Source organism: Podarcis filfolensis, assembly GCF_964270895.1.
Source record: "Podarcis filfolensis genome assembly, chromosome: 10".
In the NCBI taxonomy this organism is placed as follows: domain Eukaryota; kingdom Metazoa; phylum Chordata; class Lepidosauria; order Squamata; family Lacertidae; genus Podarcis; species Podarcis filfolensis.
The window spans coordinates 72,956,248-72,972,212 of NC_139612.1; the positions used below are offsets into that span (position 1 = coordinate 72,956,248).

Here is a 15,965-nt window from a genome sequence, read left to right on the forward strand (position 1 = left end):
ACCACTTTGACCAGCTATCCCCAGCTGATGTGGACAGACTCCTCCGAGCAGGAAAGCCCACCACCTGTCCTCTTGACCCGTGCCCGTCCTGGCTGATTAGAGCGTGTCCAGATGAGGTGCGGGCCCCCCTAGGGGATATCATCAATTTGTCCCTTGGCACCGGGACATTCCCAGGGGAATTGAAGAAGGCAGTGGTGCGCCCGCTCTTAAAAAAGAATCATTAGATCCTTAAAAGGTAAAGGGCAAAGGGACCCCTGACCATTAGGTCCAGTCGTGGCCAACCCTGGGGTTGCGGCAGGAAGGTAAACGGCGTTTCCGTGCGCTGCTCTGGTTTGCCAGAAGTGGCTTAGTTGTGCTGGCCACATGACCTAGAAAAACTGTCTGTGGACAAACCCTGGCTCCCTCGGCCAGTAAAGCGAGATGAGCGCCACAACCCCAGAGTCGTCCAGTCGCAGACGACTCTGGGCTTGCGGCGCTCATCTTGCTTTATTGGCCGAGGGAGCCGGTGTACAGTTTCTGGGTCATGTGGCCAGCATGACTAAGCCGCTTCTGGCGAACCAGAGCAGCGCACGGAAATGCCGTTTACCTTCCTGCTGGAGTGGTACCTATTTATCTACTTGCACTCTGATGTGCTTTTGAACTGCTAGGTTGGCAGGAGCAGGGACCGGGCAATGGGAGCTCACCCCATCGTGGGGATTCGAACCGCCAACCTTCTGATTGGCAAGTCCTAGGCTCTGTGGTTTAACCCACAGCGCCACCCGCGTCCCAGATCCTTTAGATCCTTTAGATCTATCCAATTCCGGCCTCACCTCCTGCTCCTGTTCCCGTTGTTCCTCCTGCTCCTGCAGCTGCTTCTGGGCTGCCTGGCGCTCCTGCTTCTCCCGGGCCTGGCGACGCGCTCGCTCTTCCTCTGCCCTCTTCCGGTTGTCTTCCTCGGCTGACTTGGCCATGCTCTCGAACCGCTGCCTCAGGTTACCTGCTCCAGCAGAAGCTGGTGACAATGACAAAGGGCAGGGTGAAGACTTGGCAGTGGGGGCCTCCCTCCACCCACCCACTGAATAACACAGTTTGTTATAAAATGAACAGCCCCGTACCCAACGCAGCACAGGAATTCGAAGAGACACAAGAAATCAGTGCAGTTTTGAAGTCAGTGCAGCTTCAAGATCAGTGGTTAAAATTAGTTTCGAAAGGTTCAGTCCGCCATCTTGATTCAGAATGGGACTCAGTTTTATCCAAAAGAAGGTGGGAGCCTGCGCCTTAATCTCAAGAACCGTCATGCAAAATTGGGTTACGATATCTTGGGGGACACGATATCTAGGGACGCGGGTGGCGCTGTGGGTGGCTTCAACTCAAGGCAACTTCTGTCGTGAAGGGCCACAGGAGAGGCAGGTGCCAAGGACTGCAACATGGGCCCATCTAGGGGTTCCAAAAGTGAAGCGCATTGTCTTTAGTAGGAGGCTATACAGTTGTACCAGGGACGTGGGTGGCACTGTGGGTTAAACCACAGAGCCTAGGACTTGCCGATCAGAAGGTCGGCGGTTCGAATCCCCGCAACAGGATGAGCTCCCGTTGCTCAGTCCCTGCTCCTGCCAACCTAGCAGTACGAAAGCACATCAAAGTGCAAGTAGATAAATAGGTACCACTCTGGCAGGAAGGTAAACAGCGTTTCCGTGCGCTGCTCTGGTTCGCCAGAAGCAGCTTAGTCATGCTGGCCACATGACACGGAAGCTGTACGCCGGCTCCCTCGGCCAGTAAAGCGAGATGAGCGCCGCAACCCCAGAGTCGGACACAACTGGACCTAATGGTCAGGGGCCCCTTTACCTTTTTATCTTGGGGGCGCCATAAATGCACAGTGAACCAACCGACAACGTTCCAAAATATGCAGTCAAGTTGCATCATATGCAGAGGGTTGGTTCTGAGGGTCACGAGCATAGCCAAAATTATCTTTACCTTGGCTGGCAAGTGGGGGGTGTAAGCCCCGTGGGGAACTCCCCCCACAACGTCTCCACTGCCTCCCCTCACTCTTCCACATGTGAGCAACCTGTCAACGGGAGGAGGAGGATACAGGCAGGCAGAGAGGCGAAGGCAGAAGAAAAAAGCTGGAATGGATCTAGAATGGAGCTGCAGCCAAGCGTGTATGGCGGAATTCTCTGAAGCAAAATGCATGCATGATGCAACTTGACTTTATAGTGGACCGTGGAGTTGGGGGGACTTGCGGGGGGCACCTTCTCCAGCCCCCTGGCTCAGGCTAGAGCCCGTAGCGCAGGAGGCACTTAGAGGCACCTACCCTCTATGGACCTACCCTCTATGGACGGCTTGCTAAGGCTCTGGTGCAAATAGGCAGGTTGGCCTGGGAAAAGACTTACCGGCCTCCACAGGCGTTGTCTTCTCGTATGAGGAAGTTGGAGCTTCCATCTCGTTGAAACCAGCAGCGCTCTGCAAAGAGAGGTCCACAGTACACCCAGCTGGCCAGGACAGAGATGCCACAGGTTCCTCGCCTCTATGCAGGCAGTCTTGCCACAAGAGGCTGCGCATCATTCTGTCCCAGAACCAGACTCCTATAAGGTCACTCATGGGTGCTCACAGGATCTTATCAGCATGGATTATTTGCCCTATAGAGGGCCTTTGGTGGAGGGTGGAGGGGCGAGCTCTGCTTACCTTGTCCACCCGGTCCTTCTGCACCCCATAGCGGCCCCCAAATCCCTTGGCATGATCTGCAATGTGGGAAGGGGGGAAAGGGAGGAAATGAATGGCCCTCCAGAAACCAAGCCACAGGAGCCTTTCAGCAAAGGCAAGCCCATCTCCATGATGGGCTCTATACATTTGACAGCCTCTTCCAGGGGCTTAACCCCCTCCCCACCCCACCCCACCCCACCCCACATCATTCTCTGAACCGGGAGGCATTCAACACCCACCTGTCTGGGACTCATGGGGTTTCAATTCCTCCCTGTGTGACCAGCTCAGGGCAGATTTGTCTTGGCGGTCTTTTTGCACACCGTACTTGCCCCCAAAGCCAACGGCGTAATCTGCAAGGGGGATGAGTGAATTTCAGAAAGAGGAAAGAGCTGACCCCATTTTGCTCCGTGGTCTGCACCACATCAGAAGATCTTGGCTGCTGGATCCATTGTTCTCATGGTGGCCAATCAGGCGCCCCAGTTGGGAAGCTCACAAGCAGCACCAAGGCACAACAGCATCCGTTTCCCTCACCTGGGATTCAAGGGGTGCCCAAAATAGTGGGATGGGAAGGAAATGTGCATGGGGGGGGCACTTCATGCCTGTGGTTTGGAGGTTAGCAACCTCTGTTCCCCAACAACTGAGCTATGGATAGTTAACAGAGAAGCATAAAATTGTTTTTAATTGCTGTATTGTTTTTAATATTCAGTTGGAAGCTGCCCAGAGTGGCTGGGGAAACCCAGCCATATGAGTGGGGTATAAATATTATTATTATTATTATTATTATTATTATTATTATTATTATTATTAGACTCAAGGGTCATCTCCAACCCCCTGCAATGCAGGAATCACAGCTAAGGTGGTCCTGACAGATACCCATCCAACCTCTGTTTAAAAACCTTCAAGGTAGGATGATCCACCACCTTTTGAGGGAGAGTCCGTCCAACTGTCAAAAATCTCTTACTGTCAAAAAGTTCTTCCTAATGTTCCACAGAATCTCATTTCTTGTCATTTGAAAGCATTGGTTTGGGAGTCCTCTGGAGCAGCAGAAAACAAGCTTGCTCCATCTTCCATGGGACAACCCTTCAGATCTTTGACTCCCATCTCTCAGCCTCCTCTTTTCCAGGCTAAACATACCCAGCTCCCTCAACCGTTCCTCATCAGGCTGGGTTTCCAGACCCTCAATCATCCTGGTCACCCTCCTCTGCACATCTTCCAGCTTGCCAATATCCTTCTCAAACACAGGACTCCAGCCTTCCCCAGCCAGGTGTCCTCCAGATGTAATTGCACCCCAACTCCCCATAGCCTGCATGGCCAAGAGCCAGGGATGATGGAGTTTAGCAATCCCTGGACTTCACCAAGTTGGGGAAGGCTGGGCTAAACAACACGATGAAGGCTTGCTTGTCTCTTTCCAAGAGCTCCACCCACATCGTTCTCTGAACCGGGAGGCATTCAACACCCACCTGTCTGGGACTCGTGGGGTTTCGATTCCTCTTTGTGCGACCAGCTCAGGGCAGATTTGTCTTGGCGGTCCTTTTGCACACCATACTTGCCCCCAAAGCCAACGGCGTAATCTGCAATAAGGTGAAACCTGGTGAATTTCAGAGAGATGCAGACACTGCTGGATATTCTGGGGTGTGGGTGTGTGCGAATCATTTGTTCCAGAAAGCCATTTCCTCCTGGGAGGAGAGGGGGTTGCGGGCAAAACCCTCCACCCACACGCGGGGGCGGGATCTTGCCCCCCGCGTGGACAGGGAATCCCCGGGCGTGCCTTCCACCCTGTCCGCCAATCGGCGGGCCGGGGAGGCAGGGCCTAGCCCATTTAAGGCCAGGCACGCCCGGGGACCGCCCTCTTTTCCCTTTCCCAGCCAAGCGGTTTTTCCCATCCCACCCACCCTTTAGGATTAGCTAGCTATGACCTTGCTATGGACTTCGGTTGGTCGCCGCAAGGGGCCTGGTAGGAATTTTTCCAAGTTGGCACACTTCAAGCCTTTTGGTTTTTTCGCCTACCTCGTAGCAAATGTCACAACTTCCACGGTATTGGCGGTTAGGCATTGGCAGGGGTTAATTGTTATGCAAATGAATGGGGGGAAGGAAGCGCCATCACCTTCCCCAATGGAAAGGGTAGTCCGGTAGAGGACTCCGGGGGGCGTTGCCTTGTCCGAAACCTAGGGAGGTAAGGGCCCCCGGCACGCCCCCGAGCGGTGACACCCGTGGGATCCTAGTTGGCGTACTTCAACAGGACTCCCACGGCTTGTGGACAACCCTTCCCGGTCTCCATGCCGGGTAGACGATAGGAGCCAATGCCTAAGGCCAATACCTTTCAATTCTGTAATCAATAAAGTTGTGGCCTTTTTATGCCCATTAACCATATATAATGTGTCCAGTGTCTTCATTTCTCATGGGGGGAGGGGACTTGCCACGCAAACAGAGAATAAGTTTCAAGAAGCAGCAGAAGGCTGAGATTGTTCTGTCTATGCAAGGACAGTTTCTGTGGAAACTGTTCTTTGAACATGTGCAGAGGGTAACAACTGCTCTGTGTAACTTGTCGTAAGTTGTTGTGAGTGTCTTGCTTGCTCCTTGCAGTGAAAGAAGCAGAGAGAGAATCTTGGACTCTTGCTGGACTCTAAGCATGCCTTGACCACAGCAGTGGTGAATGGCTATATATATTTGCTACCAATATTTGCCTGTCAAGGAAACTTCTACACTTGACTGAATCTTTATGGCATCCATGAGTGTTTATTGCTGTGATGGCCTTGGACTTGGGCTCAGACTCGGAGCCAGAGGAGTCTCAGTCTGCACCGGATCCTTTGCCTCAGGCGGCATCTGAACCCAGTCTGGGGCTTGATCCTGAAGAGTCCCAGTCTGCACAGGTTCCCCTGCAGCAAACACCAGCTGGGCCGAGTCAGGGGCCTAAACCTGCCCTGGCTCCAGATGCGGGGATGACCTCCTTGCCTCCAGCTGGGCCATCGCTTACAGCTGCTCCACTACCATCAGGTGAGGCGGCCTCTGGGTCTAGTAACCCACCAATGTCTCCCGAGCTGCAAAGACTGAGGTCTGAGAGAAGGAGAGACCTGAGTACTCGCAGGAGGAGTGCTTGCCTTTGGGCGAAACAGGGAGGTGAGTCGCCGGGGGATCTGGACCGGCCATTACCCCAACAGAGATAAAAGGCTGTCGGACCCCACCCCAGGTTGCGGGAGCAACATTGCTGCTACCTGCCTGTTACCCTGTGCCTGACCTATCCTGGTTTCCTGCCTTGGCCCGGTTGGACTGACTCCTCGTGGAATCCTTGGATTCAGGACCAGACCTGGACCGCATTGCTCGGGTTAACCCCAGGCCCAGCACAATTGCCTCCTGTGTGTACTTTCAACCCAGAAGATGCTTCCAAGGAAGGAGCTGTGTTGAGATGTAACTCTGCTGAGTGTGGATACTGGCACACACGCACAGTGAAAGCGGCACCGGATCCGATCCTTCTAAATCATCCATCAGATGGCGATGGGTTGATCCAACAGAAACAGCTCCAACCCACAAGAGCTGGGCCATCTCAGCAGAAACGGCATGAGTGAGATGGAGCTGGGAAGCAGAACTCCCTCCATCAGCTCTGCTGAAACAGGCCAGCCCCATCAGACCTCCTCTCCCCTCGGCTGCCACCGTGGGGCTCTCAGGATGCCTCAGAAGAAGAGAGATGGGAAGCAGAAAGTGCATTTCAGCACCTTTGCTGAAGGCTCAGCTCTCAAGAGGCAATGGAGTGCACCTCTGGGAGTGAAGCCGAACTGCTGCATTAGCAGGACTTCCCTGGGGTGCAAGCCTGGGCATTGTGTTGGGAAGTCCTGGGCTCCCCAGATGACAAGGCTCTCCTCTCCTCCTTGTTGATGTGGTCAAAAGAAAAACAGAGTGATACGTTCATCACCAGCTTGGCTACAGGAGTTGCTGGAAGGAAACATATAAGGCGCCTTCCAGCCATCCTATAGGAACAGCTGTTTAGAAACTGGTGACTGGTCACCAGTACAATTAGGGATAATGTATAAAACTGGCTCAAATGTGTGTTGGAAATGTAAGGAAAAAGAAGGGACTTTTTACCATATGTGGTGGGATTGTAGCAAAATTAAAATGTTTTGGGAAATGATATATAATGAGTTAAATTAAATGTTTCATTTAACATTTGTGAAAAAGCCTGAAGCTTTTTTATTAGGGATTGTGGGAAAAGACCTGCCAAAGAAACTAAAAAACATTTTTATGTATGCGACAACGGCGGCAAGAGTCTTAATAGCACAAGGATGGAAGAATGAGGAAATCCCGACGAAAGAACTTTGGCAAGAAAAACTGATGGACTATGCGGAATTGGCAAAATTGACACACAACCTACGTGACAAGGATAACTGTGACTTCAAAGATGAATGGGAACCTTTTACGAAATATTTGAAGAAGCAACAAAATGAACTGGACTCTTTGGCAGGTTTTGAATAAACATTCACAAACTTTGTATTATATTACATAGATAGATAATTTGAGGATCTTTGCAATTTTATAACATGCAGATAGAAAGATGTGTTGAGAAACCAGAGAAAGGAGCTGAGGGAAGTCAGGGGGGGAGCTTCTGTTCAGGGGGGAGGGGAAAATGGAGGGGGCAAACAATGTGGAGGATGTATTTTGTTAAAATTACTGTGTTGAAATTTGTAATATTATTTTTTTTAAAAAAAAGAAACTGGTGACTGGGTTTTTGTTTTCCTCTTCCCTCCGTGACCATTTCCCCTCGTGTGTTGTGTTTTTTTTGACTGTGAGCCTGCAGGTAGGGACTGTCTTGTTCTGACTGTGTTTAAGACATTCTGGAAGTCTTTATGGCTAAAGTGTGGCGCACCAAATGCTTAAAATAAAGAGTGCTCTCTGCGCTTCATGGTGGGCTGAACTCCAGTAGGAGACAACATTCTTTTGCACTGCCTTCTGGTGCATAGCTCTGTGTGCATCTATCGTCATGCTCCAGCCTGCCCTACAGCCATGGACAAATGTGGTCTCCTGTGCTTCTCCACATGCTCAAAATGCACCTTCCCTCTCCAGAGGCCTTGGAGCACATGGAGAGAGAGGCAGAGGGATGACTGCAGTCAGACACCGGGGGGAGGAATCTGTTTGGCTGTTCACATTTCCTGAACCAAGACGCAAACCAAAACACAAACGCCCTTTGAAAAATCACACTTCTCCAAATTTTGTGATGCAGCTCTCCAACATTTTCTGAAAAACAAAAAAATTAAGGGGGGAAAGGGAGAATGAGAGGAAGCAGCAGGAATCTCTCCAACCTTACCTTTCTGGGAGGTGTGCATCTCAACTTCGCCCTTGTACTCAAAACCGAGAGCCGACTGTGGGGAACAGAAGGTGAGAAAAGTTGTTGTAGTTCTTATAGGTACATATAAAGACCCACAGAGAACAACACAAGGAAATAAAAAGGACAGCTCTCTGCCCCCAAGAGCTTGCAATCAATGTGCTATGAGTGGGGCAGGCCAGTGCCATGATCCTTCAGCCTAGCAGTAACCTAGAGGTGGGGGCTGCAGAGGCACAGAATGAGATTCAAAGAATCATAAAATGTCTGGAAAGTGTCTGGACGCAGTTAGAGGATAGATGGCGGTTAATGGATTGAGGTTGTTGGGGGACAGGGGGCGGGCGGGTGTGGGGGATTCCCTGGTCCTGCATGGGGTAACTGTGCTCCTGAAGGACCAGGTGCTCAGCTTGGGGGTCATTTTGGACCCACAGCTGTCCATGAAGGCGCAGATCCATTCTGTGTCCAGGGCAGCTGTCAGCCAGCTCCATCTGGTACGCAGGATGAGACCCTCCCTGCCCGCAGACTGTCTCGCCAGAGTGGTGCATGCTCTGGTTGTCTCTTGCTTGGACTACTGCCATGCGCTCTATGTGGGGCTACCTTTGAAGGTGACCCGGAAACTACAACTAATCCAGAATGCGGCAGCTAGACTGGTGACTGGGGGCGGCCGCTGAGACCATATAACACCAGTCCTGTAAGACCTACATTGGCTCCCAGTACATTTCTGGGCACAATTCAAAATGTTGGTGCTGACCTTTAAAGCCCTAAATGGCCTCGGTCCTGTATCCCTGAAGGAGAGTCTCCACCCCCATCATTCTGCCCGGACACTGAGGTCCAGCTCCAAAGGTCTTCTGCTTGTTCCCTCACTGCGAGAAGCCAAGTTACAGGGAACCAGGCAGAGGGCCTTCTCGGTGGTGGCACCCTCCCTGTGGAACGCCCTGGCAGCAGATATCAAAGGTAAACACAATGGGACTTCAACACTCACCTTGTCTGCTCGGTCCCTCTGCACCCCATACTTCCCTCCGAAGCCTTTGGCTGCATCTGTCTGAGACGAGTGCATTCCCACTTCCGCAACATACTCATGGCCCAGAGCACTCTGGGAAATCAAGACAGAGTGGTGTCAAATTCTGCCAGATAATTCTGGGCAGATAATTCCGAGGGTGCCCTGGTTGTTTGGTTGGTCAGCTCCCCACCCCTCTCCGCAAACCACTTTGACAGGTGATGGAGGCCCCCGATGTTCATCACCTGACGTCATGATGATGTCATGATTATGACAACTCCAAAGGGGGGGTGTTGTCAGCATCAGTCAGTGAGCCCCACACTGCCCACTTGCAGACGTGACAAAGCCGTCTTGCTTTGTACCGTATTTTTCCGTGTATAAGATGCTCCTATATATAAGACGACCCCTATTTTTTTGAGCCCAAAATTAAGAAATAAATATTTTAAACACCAAACGGAGGTGAGGGTCAGGGTCCAGGTTACTACCATCAAAAATGGGCCCTTGCTTTTTGGATACACACACACACACACACACAATACACAAACAAACCCGAAACCTTAGCAGCATCCAAAGAACAGAGCCCTCCCCCTTTTGCACCTTGTCCATGCGGTCCTTCTCCGTGCCAAACTTGCCCCCGTAACCGTAGGATGCCTTGGGCGCCGCCTCCAACTCCTTCTTCTTGAGAACTTCATGTTCCTCGGACACTTTGCTCCTGAGCTTGTGGATGCTGCAGAGTCAAAGCACAAAGGGGGGAGTTTGAAAAAGGAGGCAGGGCTGAATGGTCCCCAACCCAGCGACCATTTCAAGGCAGATCCCTTTTCTACTCCCCCCCTCCCATCTCTAGAAATACTGGGTTCAATGGGCAGCCACCTGCAGGCAGAACTGAGGTCACTTCTGCGTGGCCCATTTATCTAGCTGTCACCCTGACAGGTTAAAGGGTAAAGGGGACCCCTGACCATTAGGTCCAGTCGTGGCCGACCCTGGGGTTGCGGCGCTCATCTGGCTTTACTGGCCGAGAGAGCCAGCGTACAGCTTCCGGGTTATGTGGCCAGCGTGACTAAGCCGCTTCTGGCGAACTAGAGCAGTGCACGGAAACACCGTTTACCTTCCCACCAGAGCGGTACCTATTTATCTACTTGCACTTTTGGTGTGCTTTGGAACTGCTAGGTTGGCAGGAGCAGGGACCGAGCAACGGGAGCTCACCCCGTCGTGGGGATTCGAACCGCCGACCTTCTGATCAGCAAGTCCTAGGCTCTGTGGTTTAACCCACAGCGCCACCCGCGTCCCATACCCTGACAGGTTAGCAGGGAGATTAAATGATGTTGGCTATTTAACAAGCATTTGTAAAATCGTAGATTTGTAGTGTTGGAAAGGACGCCGTGTCAGTTTTCATTTCTTGGTACAGAAAGTACAGTGGACCCTCTGGTTACAAATTTAATTCATTCCGAGGATCCGTGCGCAACCCAAAAAATCTGTATCCAGAGGTGCCGCTTCTGCACACATGCACAGCACAATAGAGCACTTCTGCGCATGCGCAAGCAGCAAAACCTGGAAAAGATATTGAACAATGCAGGACAAATTGTTACAAAAAGGGCAATAGCTTAAAGCATATCTTTAAAGCTTTGTGTACAGATTTTGACATTAGTAGAACTTTTAAAAGTCATTTGTAATAAGATGAAGAAGGTTTTAAAATTGGATTGTTAGGTATATAAGGTTTTGTGGACGTGCATAAACAAGTATATTATATTGGAACCAAGAGGGGTAGTGGAGGGAAGTCGATCAAAATTTATGCTTTAATTTGGTTCTGAACTCTCCCCCCTTTTTTGTATTGTTATTTTTGGAAAATCAATAAATTGTTATCAATAATAAATACAAAATAAATAAATAAAAGAGGAGGAGGAGACAGCTATCCGTGGCTCCTAGCTGGTATGGCTTTATTCTGTCTCCATGTTTGAAGGCAGCAGTGCTTCTGAACAGCAGAGGGCTCTTGGGCTCGGATCCTGATTGTGGGCATCGCTTTGGGGCATCTGGTCAGCCACTGTGAGAACAGGATGCTGAACAAATGGGCCGCTGGCCTGATTCAGCAAGTTCCTCATATATGCTACTGAAGGAAGGTCTTGCGTCTTGCCTCCATGCAATGGCACTAGAATTTTGAGCAGGGAGCAGATCCACTGAACCCCAAAGAAACAGCTGGATTAGCTTTGTGGCAACTGAGACCTAATCTGCGCAATCTGTTGCATTGTTGTGCGACTGCAATTATTGTCAATGAGCTGGTTTTCCCTCTCCCTCTCTCTTTCCAGAGAGTACAAAAGCTTGCATGCTATTTTGTGACATTTCAGTTGGCCCAATAAAGGTTTTGCCCTAACATGGATCCAATTAGAGGAGCAACTCATAGATATTATATATACAGATATACCTCGGGTTGAAGTCTCTTTAGGTTAAGCCTATTCGGGTTGCACTCCACGGCGACCCGGAAGTAACGGAGTGTATTACTTCTGGGTTTCGCCGCTCGTGCATGCGAAGACGCTCAAAAAGACATCACGTGCATGCGCAGAAGCAGCGTATTGCGACCCGCGCAGACGCACGAACGCAGGTTGCGTTCACTTCAGGATGCAAACAGGGCTCCGGAGTGGATCCCGTCTGCATCCAGAGGTACCACTGTATATAAATACAGTGGTACCTCAGGTTACAATAGCTTTGTTGTCATAATTTCAAGTTACGAATGTGGCAAACCCAGAAGTGTATAGTAATTCCGGGTTTCGCCGCGCACGCATGCACAGAAGCGCTCTGCGTGCTTTGCAGTCACGCAGAAACACTCCATCGCACCGTGCGCTTGTGCAGAAGCTGCGCCTCCGGATTCGGACTTTTTGGGGTCACCACAGACCCCCGGGACGAATTAAGTTCGTATCTGGAAGGTCCACTGTAATAACTAAGAATACAGAGGTATTTTAGAAAGAGGAAGGAAACCATTTGCTCACTCAGATTTCTGAGGGCAGAACAAGGAACCAGTCACTGCAAATCACAAGGAGTTAGATGTCATTCCTACATGGCTGGAGAAACTGCCCCAAATTGGCACACATATGTTGGGTGCAACGTAAGTCAAGGATCTCTCTTCAGCCAGGTGGACCCCAAACAAGCCAATGCACCTATTAGCATCTCCTTCCTCTCCAGGAGACTCTTCTATTTGTGGCTGACCTGCAAAAGACCTTATTTGGCAAGCTGCTCGCTGAGCGCACACCACTTCCTTTTCCTGCAAGAAGCAGGCGCAGCCATGGCAACCCCTGAAGGTGACGTGATGCAGGACAGGAACCTCAGCCCAGCTCCTGCAAATGGCCCTGAGAGTGCAGAAGGGGCCGCTTCCTGCACCACTTCAAATCACAGCCCAGAGGCACTGCTGCACCTGGGGGCAGACTCTTCCATGCAGATTCTTGCACCCGTGTTCAAGAACAGGGCGGTCCTGGGTTCCTGGGACCCACTTTGCAGAGGAGAGATGTCTGCTCAATCTTGACAGGGGACAGTGTCTGAAGGAAAACTCTGACTGAAGGTCACGGAATCATAGAATCGTAGAGTTGGAAGGGACCCACAGGGGTCATCTAGTCCAACCCCCTGCAATGCAGGAATCCCAGCTGTCCGTTTTGCCTATGTCCATGTGAAAGATGAAGAACCCTCAAAAGCCAGAGCTACTCTTGCTGCTGCTGCTGCTGCTTCGGGGGCCTGGAAGTTGCCCATCACCAATTTGCAGCATGAGCCAGGAAGACAGATCTTTCAGCCATGAGTCTAATCCTCACTGTGGTGAAGTGCATGGTAGTTCTGTTAATAGCAATAATTTCTAAATTGGCATCTAATTTTATATTTGATATATATGTAAAGGGAAGGGACGAAGGTGGTGCTGTGGGTTAAATGGTTAAAGGGAATATGAGTTCCGATCATAGATTTTTTAATACTTTGGTTTTAAAAGGCGAGGTCTGTGTGCACATAGCTCGTGCTTTTCCTAGATAGCTCTATGCAGTCTCTGATGCTTATTGCCAATCATGTCAACAAAAGCTGACATGATTTTGCACTTCGTTACCCCGACGCGGGTGACGCTGTGGTCTAAACCACAGAGCCTAGGGCTTGCCTATCAGAAAGTCGGCGGTTTGAATCTCCACGATGGGGTGCGCTCCCGTTGCTCGGTCCCTGCTCCTGCCAAACTAGCAGTTCGAAAGCATGTCAAAGTGCAAGTAGATAAATAGGTACCACTCCAGCGGGGAAGGTAAACGGCGTTTCCATGCGCTGCTCTGGTTTGCCAGAAGCGGCTTAGTCATGCTGGCCACATGACCCGGAAGCTGTACGCCGGCTCCCTCGGCCAATAAAGCAAGATGAGCGCCGCAAGCCCAGAGTCGTCTGCGACTGGACAACTCTGGGGTTGTGGCGCTCATCTCGCTTTACTGGCCGAGGGAGCCAGGGTTTGTCCACAGACAGTTTTTCTAGGTCATGTGGCCAGCACAACTAAGCCGCTTCTGGCAAACCAGAGCAGCGCACGGAAACGCTGTTTACCTTCCCGCCGGAGCGGTACCTATTTATCTACTTGCACTTTGACGTGCTTTCGAACCGCTAGGTTGGCAGGAACAGGGACTGAACAACGGGAGCTCACCCCGTCGCAGGGATTTGAACCGCTGACCTTCCGATCGGCAAGCCCTAGGTTCTGTGGTTTATAGATATCTGCAAATTCTATGCCCACCTGTGTCCTAAGAATCACAGCATTATACAGTTGGAAGCAACACAGAGCAATGCAATGCCCCTTTTTTTGTCGTCTCCTTTTGGAGGGCTGTGCATGATGCTTTTAAGAAGCCACTCTGTTCAAATGTCAAAATGCCAAGCTGATGGAATATGCAGAAATAGCAAGACTGACTAGTAAGATCAGAAAACAGGAAGACCAAGTATTTTTAAAAGATTGGAATAACTTCATAATAAAGGACCACTGTAGACAGTTAAAATCATTGGCTGGGATACAATGACAGTTGTAAAGTGAAATGAACTTTGGTTACTATGCTTATATAACAGATCATGGGTAGGCAAACTTAAGGCTCAGGGCCCTGGGCCGGCCCAATCGCCTTCTCAATCCGGCCCGCGCACAGTCCGGGAATCAGCGTGTTTTTACATGAGTCAAATGTGTTGCGTCCTTTTATTTAAAATGCATCTCTGGGTTATTTGTGGGGCATGGGAATTCATTTTTTATTTTTTTTGCAAAATATAGTCTGGCCCCCCACAAGGTCTGAGGGACAGTGGACCGGCCCCCTGCTGAAAAAGTTTGCTGACCCCTGTAATAGATGGATAAAGGGAAAAGATGCAGGAAAAAAGAAAAAAGATTTTTTTAAAATAGAATTGGAACTCATGGAGGGAGGGAAGGAGGTCTGAAGGTTCGACAGAACTTGTTTTATTTTTATGTTTTGGAATGGTTACAGTTATTGTGTGTAACTTTGTGTAAAACTAATTTTAATTTTTTTTAAAAAAAACAAATGTCAAAATCTCATGTTCTCAACACCCATTTTTAACAATGCACAGAACTAGGAGACAAATAATTGCTGGAATTTCCCCCCTGAGGCCTTTGCTGCTTCCCTTCATTCCTTCCGAGGCCTGCCACCCCCACCAAGACCCCCCCACCGCAGCAAAGTACCGGGTCTGCTCTCTCTGCTGCACGCATGGCTTTAACAAGCCACCTGGGCCATTACTCAAGGTTTGAACCAGCAGGAGGAGAGGAAACAATAACTCACTCGATGTGCTCTGCGCGGCCGGAGCCCTCGATGGTTTTCGCCCCCCACCTCTGCTCTTTCTCTGAGATGTCGTTCTGCAAGAGAGAGACACACACACAATTGGTTAGGGATCTAAATTGCCATCGACATTATTGCCACAGCCTTCTGCGTTATCCTGTGTCACAAGACTGGTTGAAAGCAGAGGGATGTGGGGAGGAAACAGCCAGTGAACCCTCAAGGGAAGAAGGCTCAGAGCCCAGGGAGCGGGACAAGGAAGAGGGAGAAGAGAAAGAAGACTGGAAAGAGTGTAGTGATCAGATGGGATTTGTTGTTGTTGTTTAGTCGTTTAGTCGTGTCCGACTCTTCGTGACCCCATGAACCAGAGCACGCCAGGCACTCCTGTCTTCCATTACCTCCCGCAGTTTGGTCAGGCTCATGCTGGTAGCTTCGAGAACGCTGTCCAACCGTCCATCTCGTCCTCTGTCATCCCCTTCTCCTTGTGCCCTCCATCTTTCCCAACCTCATGGTCTTTTCCAGGGAGTCTTCTCTTCTCATGAGGTGGCCAAAGTCTTGGAGCCTCAGCTTCACGATCTGTCCTTCCAGTGAGCACTCAGGGCTGATTTCCTTCAGAATGGAGAGGTTTGATCTTCTTGCAATCCATGGGACTCTCAAGAGTCTCCTCCAGCACCAGAATTCAAAAGCATCCATTCTTTGGCGATCAGCCTTCTTTATGGTCCAGCTCTCACTTCCATACATCACTACTGGGAAACCCATAGCTTTAACTATACGGACCTTTGTTGACAAGGTAGATCCTTCATGGATCACTGTCTTTTCGTGGTGAAGGGGCTTGAATAACTCAGAGAAGCTATGAGCCATGCTGTGCAGGGCCACCCAAGACGGACAGGTCATAGTGGAGAGTTTTGACCAAACATGATCCACCTGGAGCAGGAACCGGCAAGCCACTCCAGTATCCCTGCCAAGGAAACTCCATGGACAAAGGCAACAGATGGGATTACTATGAGGAACTATGAAATATGCATCAAGCCATTGTGTCCACGATGAATTCATTGTGCTGACTGGGTTTGATTCATTGACAATAATTTCTGGTCAATTCCCACAAGCTTCTACATTTATGCCATTTTCCCTCTACTGCCCATTTCTCTCTGTCTGACAAGCATGTATAAGCATTCTAGAACTCAGGCTGGTTGCCAGTTGCCTTGCCAGGCATCCTAGGCCATAAAAGATAGTAGGC

General features: G+C 50.3%; 1 protein-coding gene across 1 annotated transcript in view; it reads right to left on the reverse strand.

The window, feature by feature from the left end:
- The window catches only part of GOLGB1 (golgin B1), a 75,787-nt gene that overhangs the window by 10,959 nt on the left and 48,863 nt on the right, over positions 1-15,965 (reverse strand). The window contains exons 24-32 of the mRNA XM_083572448.1: positions 14,735-14,808; positions 9,579-9,708; positions 8,967-9,077; positions 7,970-8,024; positions 4,137-4,247; positions 2,916-3,026; positions 2,659-2,714; positions 2,367-2,436; positions 810-991 (exon numbers count right to left, since the gene is read on the reverse strand). Coding sequence (XP_083428574.1) covers positions 810-991; positions 2,367-2,436; positions 2,659-2,714; positions 2,916-3,026; positions 4,137-4,247; positions 7,970-8,024; positions 8,967-9,077; positions 9,579-9,708; positions 14,735-14,808 — 900 coding nt within the window. The remainder of the gene's footprint in view (positions 1-809; positions 992-2,366; positions 2,437-2,658; positions 2,715-2,915; positions 3,027-4,136; positions 4,248-7,969; positions 8,025-8,966; positions 9,078-9,578; positions 9,709-14,734; positions 14,809-15,965) is intronic.